This window comes from Patagioenas fasciata, chromosome 2 (assembly GCF_037038585.1).
Source record: "Patagioenas fasciata isolate bPatFas1 chromosome 2, bPatFas1.hap1, whole genome shotgun sequence".
Classification (NCBI taxonomy): Eukaryota; Metazoa; Chordata; class Aves; order Columbiformes; family Columbidae; genus Patagioenas; species Patagioenas fasciata.
Genome location: NC_092521.1, coordinates 23,433,046 through 23,453,309, shown reverse-complemented (window position 1 = coordinate 23,453,309; position 20,264 = coordinate 23,433,046). Strand labels below are relative to the sequence as shown.

The 20,264-nt window shown below is 40.7% G+C and overlaps 1 protein-coding gene across 2 annotated transcripts; it reads right to left on the bottom strand.

The window, feature by feature from the left end:
• Positions 1–938: 938 nt before the first annotated feature.
• PABPC1 (poly(A) binding protein cytoplasmic 1) lies at positions 939–17,217 on the bottom strand. Of its 2 annotated transcripts, none has more exons than XM_065830221.2 (15): positions 16,505–17,217; positions 11,638–11,831; positions 11,430–11,545; positions 9,437–9,576; positions 8,013–8,107; positions 6,302–6,439; positions 6,110–6,205; positions 5,401–5,673; positions 5,121–5,214; positions 4,822–4,932; positions 3,927–4,081; positions 3,374–3,458; positions 3,062–3,192; positions 2,672–2,767; positions 939–1,381 (listed from the first exon to the last, which is right to left on the bottom strand). In XM_065830221.2, the coding sequence occupies exons 1-14, from the start codon at positions 16,695–16,697 to the stop codon at positions 2,675–2,677; spliced, it is 1,914 nt and encodes a 637-aa protein (XP_065686293.1). In that variant the 5' UTR covers positions 16,698–17,217; the 3' UTR covers positions 939–1,381; positions 2,672–2,674. The 2 variants fall into 2 exon arrangements, with proteins under 2 accessions (XP_065686293.1, XP_065686295.1); XM_065830223.2 differs by having other exon boundaries at positions 9,446–9,576.
• Between the last annotated feature and the right edge of the window lie 3,047 nt (positions 17,218–20,264).

Here is a 20,264-nt window from a genome sequence, read left to right as displayed (position 1 = left end):
CACTCAATTTCAGGTCACTTTCTCAGTTTTTAAATCTGCTGATTTAAAGCACCCTAACTGTATTCTTCTTCAGTAGTAATACTTCAGTTGCCAAAGAGCCAGTCGAGACTTTTAAAGTTGCCTTTGACAAGGATTTGTTCAGTGCATTAAAAGCCTCCAAATGTGGCAAAGCTAAAATTAAACCAATAATCAATTGGTCTCTTACTAACAGAATGAAACAAACAAAAAAACAACAGTAGCCATTCAGCTGAGGGAATACAGCGTTAGAAATATCCAACTCATAGGGTTCAACAGTCCTGTCCCCAGAAGGATTTTTACTGTGTAAAAAGTGTGATCTTTTGGTTACTATGCATTCATTTTTTAATACATTACCACCTGAAGCCTCACCCATTTTGTCCTAGAAACACCTTGTGTATATTCACAACAATGGAATTTTGCAACACTTTGACAGCCAAACCTTGCTCCTACTCCTATATCCAGTCTACTCTGCCTCCACCTCGGGGTTCATTCACCGTCTGAAGACAACAGCTGGAGACCTACGTAGAGATTCTTTCTTCCACCAAAACCTGTGAGGAACACCATGTGTAGGTGGTCAAATGGGACCACGTGTTGGTACGTTACGCAACTCCAACACAGACCTTCTGTAACAACATTTCTAACTGATCATCTCAAAGGAAGGTATTTAAAAGTCTGTTTCTAACTAGACAATGAGCAGAGCTCAGGCATCATGCTATTGACTTAAAACCCAGATATGGACCTAGCTTCTCTTTACATTTGTTTTAATGCCTAAGTTCATATTATCAGTAACAGGTGGCTAAATGTAGGCTAATCTTCTCTACAAGCTGCTGAAACATACTACAGAGTGAGATTCTAACCTGGCATCCTGAGTGACCACCTTATGAGAAGCACACTGTACGAAAGAAACCATCACAAGTCAGTCAGTGTTTAAGGAATTTTTATTAAACCAAGAATTTTATAATCCAAATTATGGTTCTTTGCTCAGCTATCAATTCTCACTGTCAACTAAAACAGTGGTGATATTCTGAGCTTTTCCACAGTAAAGAATTACAAAATTAAAGAAAGGAATGCTTTAAATTTTTGTACTGTGCTGAAAATTCTTTTCCCCCGGGTTTATAAAACATTAATTTGTATTTTTTTTATTTTACTATTTTTTTTAAATTTTAAATCAATAAGTAATCTAGGACTAGCATTTGTTATGCTAGCCCCGGCGTTGCTCTGTACATAAGCGTCAAAGTTTCCTTTCCTTTTTTTATTTATTTTATATTTTGCAATGTTTTTCTCAATATTTAATAATTTTTCCATGTTTAGATTTTTTTTTTCTTCGGTGAAGCGAAGTTCTAGATTGTAGTCCCGGATCTTTCTGCAAACAAAAACAATGTTGTTAGGTTCTAAAATTAAAGCAGCACCTTATGTTTTCTGACATGCCTTCTGCAATGGTAAGTCTGACAGTACTTCGGGCTTTCACAGTATCATTCATACTAAAGGTCTTTACCAGCAGTGTGTATCAGAGGTGTGCCCCCCACTTTTTAAAGACCGGGAAGTAAAGTATCCCAAGTGATACTCAATAAGACAACTAAACAGTACCTTGCACAGCATGGCCTTGGACACTGGCTACACCCAATAATTTGTTACTGTAACTAAATGGGACTGCAGGTCACCTCTACTCTTGGTGCCAGCTTATCAAATAACTGGCATTAGCAGTATTTTCAATTTCCAGTTATTACAACATCATGGAGCATATGGAGTAATGGTCTCAAAGTTTGAGCATCTTTGTTTCAGACAGACAATTCATTCAGCACTTGTTTATCTCCCATGTGAAAGCATCACCAGCAAAAAAAGGAAAAAGAAAGAAGCGTGGAAAAACCATGACTCAAATTCCACATCCAAAAGGTAAGTTGCTAAAATGAAAAGATCAAGGAAAAAAAAGTTAAGTGTTCAAATGCTAACGTAAGCATCTTCAACTGATGGCTACAAATGTGGGAAGTTCACAGACAGGCAAAACTTAATTGAATGGAATAGGCTCCTACATCATCCTCAACTCCACAACATTTTCCCCTTTCAAAATTGTAAAGATGCCACCTTTTGCCTCTTCCTGTCACGCAAAATTAAGATACTAACCTCACAGAAGGCAATAAAGAAAAATCAGTATTTTAATTGACATTAAATTCACCAAAAAGATAATATGTAGTTTAGTTTTCACTTACTGTGCAATTTCAGATTTCAGCAAGTATATACAAATTATAGTTTAAATAAGCTATTTAATTTCTAAGGAAAATCAGGGTTGGAGTGTCACTTTAAGCTTACTTCAATTCCGCAAGTTCCTCTTGAACAACAGTATGAATAGCAGCGTTTGACAGAACTGCACATTTTTGCATGCAGGCCTAGAAATAATTTCAGCTATATGTGCTGTTAAAAACAATGCTTTGATTCCAGCTAAATATGCTAGACAAAATGTCAGTAGCATTTGCTAACCAAGAGCTACAGAACCAGACAACAGGCTTGAGCAAAAATTTGTTTACAATTGTGACCATAGCTGCTGCTTTCTGTGGCTGCATATGACACAGAGCCTGGAAACAGGCTGCTTGTAAGGCCATGGACCAAGGACTATTGCCCCAGTCAACTGCAAAACTGCAGTGTTCAGAAAACTTACTTATTAAACACTTGGAACCCCAGTGGGGTTATTAACTGCCTTTTGAGCAGCCTCTTTAGCTTGGTGGGCTTGTAGTACGGCTACAGCTTCATCAACCTGTTAAGTAAAAAAGAAAAATTAACAGGAAGCTTGGTGATTTGGGTATATTTTAGTTAATGGAACAGTTTAAATTACACATACAAACAATGTCTGCATTGTTAAAAAGGACAACATTACAGTTCCAGTTCACACTAATGTAAGTCACTGTCACCCTCTGAAAGAGGATATTCTCACTTCTTGCCCTGGGTCAGTGTTGCATTACTGCTACTACGCTGTGCCAGCACAAATGCCTGTTAAATCAGTGTAGAGTTCATGGATGAGAAAGCTCGTGTAAGGCAGAAGTCCACCTACCTTCGAACGAAGAGACTCAGGAGACTCGAGCATGTGGAGGAGTTCAGAGTTGTCAATCTCCAACAACATCCCAGTGATCTTGCCCGCCAGAGTAGGGTGCATGCTTTGAATGAGTGGAAATAGACGTTCACCTGCAGAGATAAAAAATTATCAGTGACAAATCCAATCTGACAAATACAGTCCAGATTTAAGGGAAAAAAAACACCTTGTTCTATTGCTAAAACCATTTATTCCACATTTCAAGACTGATAAAAGAATACTTGGACTGTCCCCTTCTGCTACGTGGCATAGAGAAAGGTATCATGTACATACCTAACATCTGCTTTTGTTCTTGTGGAGGGGCAGAAGCCAACATGGAAGCAGTCAAGGGTTCCTGACCTTGCACATGGACAGCAGGCTGCAAATTAATTAAACACTGTTTAAAAATCAAATTCTAGTTCATAATTAGGTGCAGCTTCAAATATCCAATGTTCCACAACCCAGCACAAATAATGCCTACACTGTCAGAGACATTGAAGAAATTACAACTAAGTCAATTCAATCAAATACTGTTGGTTATAGCTGAGTGATGCTGGAGATCAGTATCAATTGCTCCATTGTGGAGCAAACACAAGGAGAACTCTGACTATTCAGCAACTGGAAAACATGAAGTTACTAACACAGGATTACAAACTGTCCCAGGTGAACTTAAAAAATACTTAAAATCCCAAGACTATAACTCTGCTGCCACAATGCAGAGCCTGAATTCTAGGATAACAAAGACAACTATTAACCATAAGTGTCCCCCTCCTTGCTCTGCAAAACAAAACAAAACAAAAAAAAAACAACCCAGCAGAAGTATGGATCAATTCCTAAAATTACATACCTGCTGCATAGCAACCTGCGGCTGTGTATTAAGATGCTGCTGAGGATTACGAACACCTGCAGCGTATTTGTACTGTGGTACTGTGCGTACAGATGGAGTAGCTGCAGTAGCTGCTGCTGCAGGACGTGGACCCATTGTTTGTGTTGATGTATTAGCTGAAAAAAATAACGTAATGGCATATATGAATAATTCATTTTTTAATTTAGCTTACACTGTACAAGTTACAAAAAAAACTCAAATGGAATAATCAATTTAGGTATTATATCATAGATTCATCTCAGTAGTTTTGTCAACTGTCACATTACTGGTCTTATCTGAAGGCTGAAAGCTCAAAATGTCCTGGATGTTACTTTCCAGTCACTTCACTAATTAATTGCTTTTCTTACATGCTATTGAAAAAAGATCTGTAAGAAAATACTCACTTTGGTTGAGTATTATTTTAATTCCATTCTAATCTCCAAGGACACTTGATTTCCTGATCACATTATGTCCATAGTTATAATAAAAAAAGATACTTTCATGAAGTAGAATAGCTAAAAAGTACTACCACCTAATACATCCTGAGAGAATTAAGACTCCATTACAATCAATTCCAGTTCACTCAGTGACGTGCAGATTCTGCACACATGACAATGGTTCAGAGTATTCTTTGACAAAATAATAAGAGCTGAAATTTTCTCGTGCCAGTATTTCCACATGCAACCTATTATTACAATTGCCACAACGATGTTTAGAAATGGCAGAAGCTGTCATACAGTATTATTAAAACGCACACTAAAAGAAGAAATGCTTCATGCTAAAGAAATGGGATCACAGCAGGAGTCTTTGCTGGGACAATATTTACAGTAGCTACTTGAAGATGATACTAGCATAAAGTTTGCATAAATGAACTTACCAACACGCTGTGTTGACATGACTCGTGGAACCTGGGAAGAAGCTGGTCTCATGGTACTAAATGGTGGTCTGGGTGCTGCTGGGCGGATAGCACCAGGCATGTTCTGGAATGCTGTGTTTTAGAGAAAACATATCAAGTTACATGCTGAAACACTGAGTGGTGAAAAGAGTTCAGAAGTAATACCACTAACATGACAAAGACAAGACTGAAATTGTAATGCCCTGAAAATGTATTAAAAAGTGCAAAGCTAAATGCTATGGAGTTTACCCCAATCACTACAAAAATGTAAAGTGACTTACGATGAGGTCTGGCACCCTGAGCAGTCCAGCGAGGACTAGGTCTAGCAAGTTGAGCGAGTTGATTAGTAGGGTAGTATGCAGCACGGTTCTGAGTCTGCCAAATATAAAAACATTGTGAAACTTTGTTATCTTTGAATGACATTCTGAACAGTCCATCACCTTTCTGCTATGAAATTAGAATGCTGAAATTATGGACACATGGTAATAGTTATATTTACTGTTAAATCAAACAGATTTTATACATAGTACGAAACATTCAGTTGCTCATCTCTATGCATACCTGTGGGATAGCTGCCATGAAGTAACCTGAAGGAGGTGCTGGTTGGTATGGGTTGATGACAGGATTTGGTACTGCTCTTACACTTGCCATTCTCTGCATATACTGGTTGGTGAGATGAGCCTGGCGCTCTTCTTTACGCTGGGCTAGAGCTACATATAATGGTTTAGTAGCCACAATTCTACCATTCATTTCTGTAACAGCTTTGGTGGCTTCTTCGGGTGATGAAAAGCACACAAACCCAAATCCTTTGCTGCGGCCACCTTCCATCATGACCTGTCAGTACAAAATTGAGTTTTAAAACAAGAGGATGGTGTATCTACTCAACTGCATGAGTTTCTTTTTTCAACTTACTGGAAGTGAGGCCACAGGTTTGTTTGACTGAATTGATTCACAAAAAGAAATATAATTGCTTAATTAATAGCTGTTAACTGAATACAAATGAAAATCTCAGTGAAGTAATAATGAGCACATTATCACACTGAAAAGATGTCATTTGCCTCACATTACTAACAGTACTCAGTTTATTACAAGAAAGGTTGATCATATGTGTTTCACCTGAGTTGTACAATAATCAAGAAAGCAGATGTCTGTGTACATAGCAGTGATAAGCGACCGGGTCACATTTGTTAGTCAATGAAATAAATCACTCTTTGGTGAAGGATCATGGTTCATTCTCACAGAAAGGATAAGCACAAGCTGTAAATTTTACCTTGGCACTAGTGATTGTACCAAATGGGGAGAATTCTTTTCGAAGACGCTCATCATCAATCCCATCGTCGAGATTTTTCACGTAAAGGTTTACACCCTAAAAAAAAAGGCAAGTTATTTTAGAAAGTAAATGGTTTGTGAAAGTCTAAAAGTACAATAGAATAAAGTTAGTCCTCTTGAATTAAAACTGAACCTGGTATCTGGTGATCCTGTCCTGCTTCATTTGTTCAAACTTGCGCTTCAGCTCCGTCTGTCTTTCCACCTTTTTCTGGGCCCGGCCAACATAGATTTGTTTTCCGTTGAGCTCTTTCCCATTCATCTCATCTACAGCCTTCATGAATAAACAAAAGGTTAGCAGTGCTTTGCCTTCCAACGTTTTTCAGGTATATGAAAGAAAATGTAATTCAAATAGAAAAAGTTACATAAGGATTCCAGAAAAAAAAAGCCAACCCATCTAAAAGATCACTAGCTGAAACAAAATAACCCAAGACCCCTCTGCTTTAAGTAAAAAGGAAATTGATTTCTGAATGCGCTTCTGCCCAGTCAAAGTCACAGGGTATGCAAAAAACCTTTCTTATATGAAATTGTGGAAACAAAACCAAACAAATCAAAACACATACTGAAGAACTATTTCTCCAGCCTGATCTTGCTAAAGGCAGAGAAAAGAACACAAATCAGGTTGAAAAGCTCTAATTCACACACCTGATTTCTCTTTTTAAAAGTAACATCTGAAACTGTAGTATCTATCAGATTTTCTTATACTGTATGTTAAGTTATAGCTGGCATATATGTGGGGTTTTTTTCCCTAATTTTTCATCTTTCATTAAAGACATACCTAAAGAGCAAGAAAATACAAACTTTTCTTCTTTATGCTGTTTTGAGTTACAACTATTAAGATGTGAAAATTCTGGTAGATTTATTCAATTAATGTAAAACCAGAAGTCACCAGTTCATCGTATACCTTCATGATCAAAGCAAATAAACATGTATTTACTGAGATATTCGAATGTTCTTGAAAACACCGAACATGTGATTCTGGCTACTCTAAGAGAAACAATTCATTGATGAATGTATGCAAGCCTGAACAATGTAGATGTAAGGCAGACAGGATTTGTTCTAATCTCTTGCTTGTACACTTGCAGTACTGACAAATCACCAAAATGCCTTTTGAAAAGCAAACTTTGTTGCTCTCATTTGTTCTGTGCTGAGTTTCTCTCTTGATGCTATGTCCCCACTGCCACAGTCAACTGACACATCAAAGCAACCAGCTGACAAAGAATGAAGTTCTACAGCATACCGGCACATTATTGACACATATACGCATTAAGAGGGCCCCTCTTTCAAAGTTACTCTTCAGAGTAAAAGCAATATCACAGGGCTCTGACTGTTTTCTTACAGCTGTGCCAAACATGCTCCACAAAACTAATAGCTTTCTTGCTGACTTTGCAGTGCTGAAGTCTGAAAACACAATCCTTTCTGCCTTGCACAAATGCTTTGTGCAACCAAACTGCATCCAATGATTCATCTGTGTTTTGCTGAGATGTAACAATTTACTACGCTTGTGTGTTGCACAGCATGACAGAGTCCAAACCTCATTGAGACCTTGAAGCCCAGCTACAACAGGTTATTAAATTATTAAAGGTTCCCCATTTCTACATTAATTCCAAGTGTCTCAGAGTATCTTTACTTAATACGCTGCTCAAAGCCACTGACATTTACTCAGAAGAAAGCACTCTAAATGACACAAACTATGCTAAGTCATTTAGGGAGCAGACACCTGTTTCTTGCAGTGTCCTTCAACAATGAAAAACCCTTGTCAAATTTACAAGATTTCAAATCACTCTATGAAACACATTATTCAGATCTCAGGCATAGAATTCCTAAAATGAAGTCCGAAAGCTTACTTTTTGGGCATCTTCATGTCTTTCAAAACTAACGAAGCCAAAGCCTTTGGATTTTCCACTCTCATCGGTCATGACTTTCACACTCAGGGCAGGGCCTAAAAAGATAATTAAATACTTATGCTTTGTACACAGAGTGTATTCTCTTCATGTTTTGAACATCCTGTTTAGAAGTATTAATATTTAGCTTGTTTTGCTTGTATCACAAAGGATTCTTGCACCAATAATAATATCCAGTAAACATCACCCATTAATGTAGAACTGCTCATTTGCCCTGACACTGAACTTCAGCCATTATGGCTGATGTCAGCCATGCTGAGTTTCTTTCCTACTGTAATATCAAGTAAAATGGGGTGGAAGTGTCACCTCAAAGGGAATGAAATTGTTTTCCTCATTAAAAATTACAACATTCAAAAAGCATTAGTGCTTCCATCCTTTGAAACAAGTATTGAAAGCCAGAGCAGAGGTCTTTCCATTAGGTGTGTGCTTCACTGTTTATCCCAGTGAAAGGTCATCTCAGTTTAGCAACTGTAAACCTTCGAAAAATAGCAGTTCACAGACTCAAGTGAGACAGATAAGGCAGCTAAATTCACTACCATTTTAATTACAGGTGCTTCAGTAGCAGAAAGGAATTTCCTGTAAATGCTGCTTAGGGCCGCTATAGAATATCCCACATACAAGGCTTTGTCTTGCTTCACATTTTATCCACTGAAGAACAGCAAAAGCATAGAGGAAATAAAACACAAATAGAACCCAAACCAAAATAAACCCACACATGGCTGAAAATAAAATACACGTGTCCTATAAATCAGTATAAGAATCTTTAACTAAGGAGCAGTTTGCCATTTCCTGTTTGGATGGTGACGCATCGTATATATTTCTAGATCATGATCACATGCCTGCCATAATTTTTTGTTGTGCATAATTGAGGATCAAGACAGAACCAAATAGCTTGCCAAAGGAAAAGTTCCTTATAATTTCACTTAAGGTGAACCACTGCAATGCAAGTGAGTAATGAACACAGAGATACTAAGTCTGCAGGTCAATGAAAGCAATAGCAAATTCACTTGTCATGTATCCTGTAGTGAACAGCATCTATCTGTACTAAAACAGAACACACTCCTAATTTGCGGCTTAAAAGATTTTGAAAAACCTATTAAAAAGACTATTTAGACACATTATTTTCAGATTACCAGAAACAATTCTGATGACATTATTACATGTGTTATTCTACCTATTTAAAATTCTGCAGTGGATGCTACTGCACTTTGAATCTGAAATTAGAAGTACCAACTTTTCAGTACTTTTTAAAATCGACATCAGTCAGCCAGCTGATTCCTTCTATTACAAGGCACTGTACAGATAAGGTATGAGACATAAGCTGAAGCTCACTCATGTCTAAATAAACTTAAACTTTAAGACATTACCAAACTTGCCAAAGAGTTCCTTAAGTCTCTCATCATCCATGTCTTCTCCAAAATTCTTGATGTAAACATTGGTGAATTCCTTTGCTCTGGCTCCAAGCTCTGCCTCACGTTCCTTGCGGGATTTAAACCTTCCAACAAATCTAGTTGCAGGAGAACAGAATAATGTAGACTAAAGCAAGTCTGTCAAGGTTTAAAAATTTACTTTAATCCTCTGGCATCATACTTTATTCTTGAAAAGTTTCATTAACTATAGGCATGAATTTCTTCACATAAAATATTTACAATAAAACGCTATCAGAAAAACAATGTCACCATCCTCTGCCACATCCGTGTGCTTATCACAATTACTAGCGTAAAAATGCTTTTCCAGCTGTTGGCGAGATTGTTCACTCTTATAAAACAGACTTTGGCAACAAGAGCTGGACAACGGGAAAGAGTACTAGTAGTGGCTAAACAGAAATTCTAGGTATCAGCATAATCCCTCGGCCATATTAAAAACTTGGCAGCCTTAAAGGATTTACCATTTGCCAATCCAGTTTTTAAGCAAGGGATATTTAGCTAACTTCCCCCACTTCCTTACACACCTTTCCAGTCTATATCAAAGTTTTTTTTTTTTTTCAAAGTAGGCATAGAGAAATAAATAGTTCAACTTGTTCTTTAGTCAAATACCATTGCAAATTGGCTGGGAACACCAAAGGTCAGTTCATACCATCAGAGAAAGAACAGAGGCAGAATACAACACTCTACGAGCCAGGGAACTACTCCAGTACAGATGTTACATGGCTAAAACAGATTTCTGATTGTAGACTTTTGCTCTCAAATTTTATTGTATTGTCCAATTTTATGGTTCCAAATCTGACAAATCCAATAAAGTAGCACACAGTAACTCAACGTTTTCTTAAACTTTGACTTCACCAGATTTATAGTAAGCAAAGATGGCAAGAGTGATAGTACAATGTGTTCAGCAGATTTTGATAGTGAGTGAAGTACTTTAATTCACTTTTAAGAGCCTAGCCTGAATAGAAATTCAAAGCAAAATTAACTCTCGTGATATATTTTACCAAAGTTTACACAAATCATGTGCTTTTATAACTATATGCTGACCATTTTTTACTAATTTTAAAAGACTGTATAAAGATGGAAGCTGAGTAAAAATATCCATAGTACACCAGTCAAACACAGAACAAGCAGGAAAACTGAAGCTCCAAAATATATATCTATGTTCTCCTTGTTTATGGCTTGATCCATCCATCTCTACATGTAAAAATAATCCATGATGGTAAGCTGATGCTGATTTCTGTTACCCTTTTTCGAACCTTTCTCAAGTATTTACAGAGCTATTCTATTGCAACTATACCCAATACTGTAACAATCCCTTAGGCATAACTGTGAGGTACTCTTGCCCGATCCAAGCCTAGATATCACTAACAAAGCAGTCAAATAACTTTCTTCCTACAGTATACAACAGTGATACTATTTAAAACACTATGTTTCTGTAAGTTTTATTTTCTACTCTTATTTCCTGGATATGCCTATTAACAGACATTAATATAAAAACATTAATGTAATCTGACTGCTATTCAGGACTGAGTAACACTAGAATTTCATCCAAAAAATGAATAATGTACCTATCGCACAACTCTTATAAAGGAAGTATTATTCAGAATACCCAATGGATTGTATTTTATCTCAGACGAGCAAAATCAGAAAACCAGAGAAGTTCCCAAATCCTCATTACAGCATTGGCTTGTAACACAACTAACACAACAATATTTTTCCTCTGAGTCCTTTATTAGCCTTTTCTGAACTGTATTCTGGCTTTAGAATAGGCAGGTGGTAAAATTCGTAGTATTCCTAGCACTAAAATACTAACTCCACTTTAAAATTAGAAACTTTTAGAACAACCTGTCACTTCTAGGTAAGCTTTAAATAGCTGTCTGCTGTAAAATGAATTTCAGTCTGTTGATCCCCAGCTACATATTTATGTACTTACACTTTGCGGTCGTTAAGCAGCATACCATTCATTTTTTCAATAGCTCTTTCTGCAGCTTCTTGTGTCTCAAAATGTACAAATCCATAACCCTTGGATCCATTTTCATCACATACCACCTGTTAAAGAAAAACCCTGTTGTAAAACCCAGCATAAATTGAGGAGTTTTTTTGTGCCAAAACATTAAACAAACCAATAATTTTCTACTAACCTTACAAGATAGGATGTTTCCAAAAGCAGAAAATGTGTCATACAAAGCTTTGTTATCAATTGATTTATCCAAGTTTTTGATGAAGATATTTCCTACACCGCTTTTGCGTAGAGATGGATCGCGCTGAGACCACATGATGCGCACAGGTTTGCCTTTAATGACATCAAAGTTCATGGTATCCAAAGCTCGTTCAGCTGGAAAAACGTCACGGAAATTAGTAGGAAACACTGAAGTTATCTTAACAAACACACAAATAGCATTCAAAGTACAGTTCTTCGTAACATTTTTATTATTTGAAGTCCAGCAACAGCAACAAGATCCAAACCCAAACCCCCAATGTAAATAAAAACCCCTCTGTTTTATGCAAATGAAAACTGGCAAATACTTCGCAGCAAAAGCTGCACTTAAGACATAGGAAAGAGGACAAGTCAGCTAAACAAATAGCCTTAAGTCACCTAAAGGATTGGACCCCACTATGAAAAGATGGTTTGGTGACAGGAGAAAATGTATCAAGCCATGGCAATCATGATTTATTCCACAGAAGGAAAAGTTTTAACACTTGTGAAAATCAGCTGGCCACTCCTATATCAGGTAGATTTTTTTTTTTTTTTTGCAAACACTAGCGTAAGAATCCTAAATCACCAATACCCTAAACTGATCAAATTTTTTTGCTAGGTGTAGTCCAAACCTGGTTCAGGCAGCTGTTTCACACAATTCCTTCCTTAGTGACAAAAAAGATCTGTGAAGGACTTCAAAGCAAGGGACAAAGAGATTTAAAACTAGCACATAGACGAAGAAATACATACTAGACAAATGAAGGAGCGAACATTGAAACAGCAAAACAAAGTGACATAAACCAGGTTTTGTTACTCCAATGGAGCGGTTTTTCCAGTAGAACTCCATAACTAACTTTTCAAAGCCTGAATTTAACATCTCAGTGTATTTAGATAGGGAAGTAATCAAGACTTCTTCAGTTTTCATGTCCCTTCAAAGCAACAAGGCATGTCTGTGATGTTTTAAGTGAACAAGGTGTTTAAGCAAGAAAAAGGAGCAGTTCTCAAGTATGGCAGACATACTTCATTCTCCTACATTAGCTCCTTTTTGTTATTGTTCTTGTATGTCTGGAAGAACACTGAAAAAAGTCCTAAAAAATACCTGAAGTCACACCCACTGGTACTAATTCACTTAACTGCAATTTGCATATAGTAGAGCAATGTGATATTAACAAGACTGAAATCAGTTTAGTACTAGCTTAAAAACAGTAACCATGTCAGTTGATTGCTTTTCTTACAAGAAGTCCCTTCAAGGGCAAACCACGTTGTGAAAACTCTTATGTTTTTGTTACTTTAGCTATATTGTTGGAGATCATGGCCAAAGAAAATTTGCAACCAGCCTCTAGTTCAGCAGATAGACCATGTTTTACATCCTTTCTTGTCACATTTTCAGATTGCAAGTGAATTTGAAGATTCTATTATCTGAAAGACATCTGTAGAACTTAGCAAGACAGACATCTAACATTTTCTTGTATAAAAAAAAAAAAAAAATCTACATATTCATGTGACAGTAGCAAGTCAACAACTGATTAAAGCTGAAGCCACAAAAAATAAAAATTCAGTAAAATTCACAAAGCTTTCACAGACTTTAATATAAACTAAACAGGAGAGAAAAGACAACCCAGATACTGATAAAGAGACATAAAAAGCACAGGAACACTTTACATTACAAAAGAGCAAAGAAAAAACCAAAAACAAAACAAAAAACAACAACTGTGGATATCAGACTGGACACAGTAGAAACATCTAATGCTTTGGTATCGCCCTGGAAGTCATTAGAATTATCACTGCCAGCACCAGCAAAAGTTCCAGCAACAAACAGTTCATTATTTCCAGAAGTAGTAACAGAACTTCCTTTACTAGAAAAAAAGGCTTTTCTAATTCATGTTAATTGATTCTAGAATAATCCTGAAACTCCTCAAAAATGTGTGTGCTTGGTCATATTTCACAAACATCTGAATCCAAGGGGGTCCACACACAGGCCTTCACAAACTTCACTGCTCTGAACAACTAGTGAGCACCTCTCGCAGAGTGATGTAATTTCTCCATAAAGACAAGGACAGCACGGAAACTGTCAACAGCTCTCTTCATCTGTTCCATGGAGTAGAACTACAAGAAATTTAAAGTTTCTGCTTAACTAACACCACACCGTCACTCCACACTATATTTTAAAACATTTCTAGAATACATCTGCAACCAGATATAAGCTATTCTCAGTAAAATTCACAACTAGTAAAACTGGCTTACTTTGATTACATTTCAGCCATAAAAGGCTGCGCAGTGGTTTGCAGGAAGCAATTCCCCATAGCAGTTAACTTGTTACCAAGTGGACACACCTACCCCTGCTGTACTTTTGCTGATTCTGCTGGAGCTTTTATTGAATGAGTCACCAGTTCCCATTTTAGTTGTGAGCAACTGGACAGTCCACTTTAGTAACAATTTCAAAATCACATGGAATATACACTTAATTCTAAGCTGAGCTAAATGTACATAGCAATAGTCATTAAAAAATAAACCTCTGGAAACATAATTCAAAAGATCTGAAGGGAGAAGTGCAGTTTCAGATTACCCAAGTTTAGTGATTAAGCAAGAGTGCCTGGGTTTTATTCCGGACTATGACTCAAATTCAGAAAAGTCACAAATGTGAAACATGTGCATACCTCACAAATGTGTAATCAGGCCTAATTAGTTTTTTTAAGAGCTCTGAGATGCCCAGTTTGCAGACAGCTGGTAATGTCAAACGCACCTTCAAAGATGTTTTCAAAACCCAAGCTAGTTGTTACTAGGTGTTTAATAAGCACAGCCTGAGATGTAGCTAAGAATAGGCTAAACCAAGAAAATACAGCCAGTTCAGAATCAAAATGAAAGCAGTATTACTGTAAGAATAACCATTCATCCTCAGAGCTACTATTTCAAAGCTTCAGTAAGCAGAATGATATATGAAAAAAAAAAAAACCAAACCAGCAAATACTTTCTAAGTATTTTCCAAGAACACAAAATTCTAAAAATGTTGCAGAAGTATAATTACACAATATCATTTATTTTAAACAAGTGCAGATACATAACAGATGCAAGTTGATACATATGGGAAATACTTGTAGTTGAACTGGACTATGTGCAGAATAAAATGTATGTGTTTCCCAAAGTCTGAAAAATGCTTATAATATTTAAAGTAACAGCACTTTCATAAGAGGCACCATCTCAACCTCTGAATGCAAGTATACTGCTCAGGTTAAAAAGCTGTATTTGTTCCTACACTCGACAAATGACAAACTAAGTCATAAGATGTAGGGCTGAACAGGTTGCTCAACTAATGGACACGACAGAGTGGGCCCTTACAGAATTCTGTTATTACTAAGGAGACGAAACATTTGAATCACCTTCAACTTCTGCCTTGACATTATCACATCACAGTACTAAACTGTGCTAACTCCTTATTTTCCTTTTTGAGAGTAAACTGTACTACAGGCTTTATCAAATAAAAGCAAAAAATGTTAAAACAAGCATTCAAATAATCTCATTCTGAACAATGGCTGAATAAATTAAAAGCTCTCTGAAGTGAGAAAGTTGATAATAAATGAAATATCTGCCTTATTAAAAACATAAGACAGTAATTTTTACTACCTACATACAGATATCATTGGTACATCAAAGTCTGATCTGATAATGGCCATGTATTTTCAAAGTCAGTTAATCTAATTGCTTGAAAAGTTTGTAATGCAAATTTCTCACTTTCATACGCTTAAAAATAAAACAATTTTAACAGAAAACTGTTTACTAAACTGTACTTGAAATCAAGTACAGTCTCCCTGGCTGAATTATTTTTTCTTCTTACTGGACTCCACAAAACTTAGAACTGGCCCCATTTCATTCTTTTATCAAAATACCCTCCAAGAGAGCAAGCTGGTTTGCCAAACTTAGCACAAACACGACCAGAATTACATGGAAAGTTTCTTTACTGACATAACTTTAGAGAACCAGCAACACATTGTGTCAAGTAAGTCTAATAAAAACACGACTTGGGAAACACAATGCCAGAGAGTCTTCTGCAGATCAGAACACAATTTGTTACAGGAAGAGTGCAGCAAGGAGACCCAAGTAATTTCATGCCGTCCCTACACGTGACAGCTCTGCCATGGTGTTTTAACGTATTGCTTCAGCCTGGCCTTTGACTGGACGCCTGCGAAACCACCAAGCGATCCCGGTCCGCCCTACTTCCTTCTTCTGGCCCCTTAATCACGCACACACACCCTGCTTCTGCGTACTTATTAGAAGGTACTAATGACTATCATATTTTCTCTGAGCTAGCCTTCATCTCCGAGTCCTGATGCGGCCGCGCACGGACGTGCCAACCTGTGGAAAAGCCGCCTGCACACCCCCGCCCTCCCCGCAGCCGCCCACCCGAGGCAGCTCCGCCAGGCCCCAGGCTTTCGGCGGGGGCGCCCGGGCCCGACCCCAGGACCCGCCTCGGCTTTCGGTTCCCGGCGCGGAGGCGCCTCCCTCCCCCCTCCGCCGCCACGAGGCGCGGGCGGCCCCAGGCCGCGTGTCAGCAGCGGCGGCCCCGCCGCAAACTTCCCCCCGCGCGGAGACAAGTTTGGCCGCGTCCCGGCAGCAGCGGCGTCGGCCCGGAGAGGGCAAAATGGATACGGGGCGGCGGCGGCAGAGGCCGGGGGGAGCGGCCGCGCCGAGCCCTGGTGGGGGCGGGGGAGGAACATGGCTCCCGCCCCAGCTCTCCCCTCACGCCGCCTCGCCCGCCGATCCCCCGTTCTTCCCTCCTTCCCTCCCTCCCCCGCGGCCCGGCCCCAGCCCCTCACCGTCGGCGGGCTGCTGGAAGTTGACATAGGCGTAGCCGAGGGACCGGCGGGTGATCATGTCTCTGCAGACACGGATGGAGAGGATGGGCCCGGCGGGGCTGAACTTCTCGTAGAGCATGGCCTCGGTCACGTCGGGGTGCAGGTCCCCCACGTAGAGGGAGGCCATGGGGTAGCTGGGGGCGCTGGGGTTCATCCTGCCGCCGTCTCCCGGCACGGGAGGGCAAAGGGAGGGCGCTGACGAGGCGAGGAGGCCGCGACGGCCCGGCGGTCCGTGAGGGCAGCGGCCGGCGGTGGCGGCGCGGGGCGGGGGGCACGCCGGAGGCGGATTCGAAACTTAACGGCTGCGGGAGGCGGCTGCGCGGGGGCGCGGGGTCGGGCTCACTCTGTGCCGGGCCTGGCGGAGCTGGCGGCGGCTGCTGGTCTCGGCGGGGTCGGGCTCGCTCTGTGTCTCCTCTCGGCTGCGCCGGGTCCGGGGGCTTCGCTTCACCGGGTTATTTTATATCAAACCGGCCGGTTGCAGAAGGTTGACGGGAGGTGGAAAAAGGGAGAATTTTTTTTAAGGTTTTTTAGGATTTTTGGATTTTTTTTGGCTTTTTTATATTTTTAGTAATAAATGGTGCGGCGGGGCCGGGCCGGCGTGTCCGGTTGTCCGGAGCACACGCACTGCGCACACAGCTCCGACGGCGGCCGGGGGACAAGGGGGAGGCCGCCGCCCCGGCCGCGCACTATATATACCCGCCCCGCCCCCACCCGCCCCCACCGCTCCGCACGCCACGCACCGAGCGCGCGCACCGCGCAGGCGCCGCCGCGGGGGAGGGCGGAGAGTCGCGTGGCGCCGGCGCCATGGCCGCTGCAGCGCATGCGCGGCGGTCGAGGGGGGGAAATGGCCGGGCGGGAACGCGCCTGCGCCTCGCGACGTCACGGGGGGCGGTGGGGGCTCGGCGCCAGGGCGCATGCGCCTGCGTGAGAGCACATGTGCGCAGCGGGGGGGGGTGGCGGGGCGCCGGGGGGCAGAGCGCGCGTACGCACAAGCGGATCGACGGCGCGCCTACTGAGCGGCCGTGCGCGTGCGCCCGGCCCCGCCCCGTCCCGTCCAGTCTCGCGCGCGCCTGGGGCTGCCCGTGCGGGGAGTGGGCCAGGTGCAGGCGGGCAAGGAAGGTCGCGTGCCGGCCGGAAGGGGATGGGCCCTTCCGGCCCCCGGCGCATGCGCGGGAGAACCGTGTCCTCCCCGGGCGGTGTCTGTGTGTCCCCCGTTCCGTGCAGGGCTTCCTGCTTACCGCACCGTAACGGGGGTCCTCGGCCCCCGTAGCGGTTGGTCGGTGCCCCGCCGCGCTTCCCAACGCCGCGCTTGTGCCGGGGGGGTGTCATTGCTCGGGGCCGCGGTGAACGGGAGCTGTCCCTGCGGCGCGCAGGCCCGGGCCTCCCGCGGGAGTTTGTTCGTTTGTTTGTTTGTTTTCCCTAGGCTGACCTGGCGTTAGGTGACAGCACCTCCCGAGTGGGTGTGTTTGCACCAGCGCTCCAGAGCCGTGCGCTGCAGCTCCGGCGGCGCCTTTAACCAACCCCGAGCTGTGCAAACCAGAGCTGCGCCTTCTCGGGGTGGTGGGTGGTGCTGAAGAAGCAGTAAAAGGGTCGAGGAAACCCTAAAGCTGGATCTCCAGGAGGAGGATTCTCAATAGATTGGCAGAGCTGGTTTTAGTGGAAACAGAATTTAGGTTCTGCTCAGGTTGTTTCTTAATTGTAATGTATGTACTTGCTGTATTTTAAAACATTAAAGTTGTGGTTGTAAATCGAATAGTATCAAGTATTAGCTCACCATCTTTTTGTAGTTTTTGCATGTGTGTGAGGCATCTGCAGTTACAGGCGGTTTGGGGAGGTTATACAGGGCAATTAAGTCCCGTTAGAAGCTTGTCAAGTGAGTATCAGGATTTGTGCCATATAAAGAATTTTTCAGAGAGAAGCAGTGATCCTGTGGAGTTTAGAAAACCTGTGACAAGAATACTGCTGGTTTATTTTTAGCTAGCATCTTATGCCCTAAAAGAGTGAAGCTTTTCACAAAAAAAGGATTTTTTTTCCTTATCTTTAAGAATTCTATGGTTTTCTATTAACAACTAATTAAATGTGTTTCAGATTCTTACAAAAGCGTAGAACTAAATAAAATATCAAATGTGTTTAATTCCTGCCATACCAGTTAGTACAAATGTAAAGCAAGAAGCCAGATCTTAGATTTGCAGAAGTCTTGGAGATAACACCTCTTTAATGTAGTTTTTCTTCTGTGTGTGTGTTCTTTTTTTTTTTGTTGTTTTGTTTGTTTAGTTATTTTTTGTTTAACATGTAGTTTCAACAGAGAGAGGAATAATTGTCTGCATTTTTGTATCTTGTTTTATTTTTCTTTCACCGGTACTTGCCATCCCAGGTTTAAATAGAGCCGTAGGAGGGAGTACTTGTGGAATTTTACTGTCACATGTGAAGGATTCCACTTGCAGTCAGCAACTGCTGCAGTTTTACTGCTCCTTGTTGGAGGTCACCCAACCCACAGCAGAACTGGCATCTCCCCACTTGTTTCACGGCACAGTATCACATCTTCATTCAGCCCTGGTGTTGTAAACTGAGATACTGACTTCGCACAGGAAGCAGCTGACAAGCGAAAGTGTCCTCTTCTGCTGGCCCTTCTCTAGCAATGGTTACTGCTGTCGGATGAGTAAAGCAAACAGCGAAACTCAACAGTATCTTATAGTATCTGATGTCTTTGCTAAAATTGAAACTGTGATTTTTGTTGGAAAAAGGAAAAATCTAGTTTCAATACTGGTTTATAATGCCCTCCTTAGGATGTTCTATTTACTGTTCCTGTTTCTTCTCTCTCCCTTCCTTACCTGGGGTTCTGCTGCTCATCTGTCCTCAGACTGTCCTTTTATGAACTCCTATTGCTTTTGCACTTCTCTGCTGTTGGCACCTGAGCATATTCTCACATATTTATTCTTGCCTAGGCGTGTTCTTGCTCTTTCATGTGAGTTAGGTCACTCTGTTTCTGTCAGCACTCCTGGATGATGGCAATAAAGAGCCCAGAGCATGGTAGAACATTTCGTCTCTCTGGCCAAATTAAAAAAAAAGAAACTTGCAAGTTCTGTTTGGCAGAGAGGGGCTTTTCTGTGATCTTGCTCGTAGTCTCTTGACAAAATCTGACTTCAGAGTTTTCTAACACCAAATGCTATTAAAGCAGTAAAAAGGCACTCTTAACCTTAGATGGGTAGCCAGCAAAGTTCAAATTATTATTCAAAAGCACTGAAGCTTTCTAATTAAGCATTTCTAGTGTTTCTTCTTTTGGCAAAATAACATGCTGTTTGTGTCTTGTCCTCATAGATTATGCTCCTTTTGCTTTGAATTGAAGCAAGGATGTAATGGTTAGTAAAATTTTGCTGTCTATTCCCCCCATACTGTGGTACCATTGTGAAGTGTTAAACAGGAAATTTGGACATAATTTGTGAGAAGAAAAAGCTTCACAGTAGAAGGTAGGTATAGTTAGCTGATGGTGTCCAAAACAATGATCTTGTCCTCCTGTAACAAATGTATTAAGTTTTCTTTTCAAGATGTGGCCTAAGTGTTTTAAGGCAGCATGAAAGGAAGGGTTTATGGTTGAGGCACAAAATTTACATTAAGCTTTAGATTCAGGTGCTGGCAAATTCTGCTAGTCATTTAGAATTAAATCTCATAAAGTATGTGAATGGTTGCATGCATGGCTCTGCAGATTGCCCTCCCCGAACTA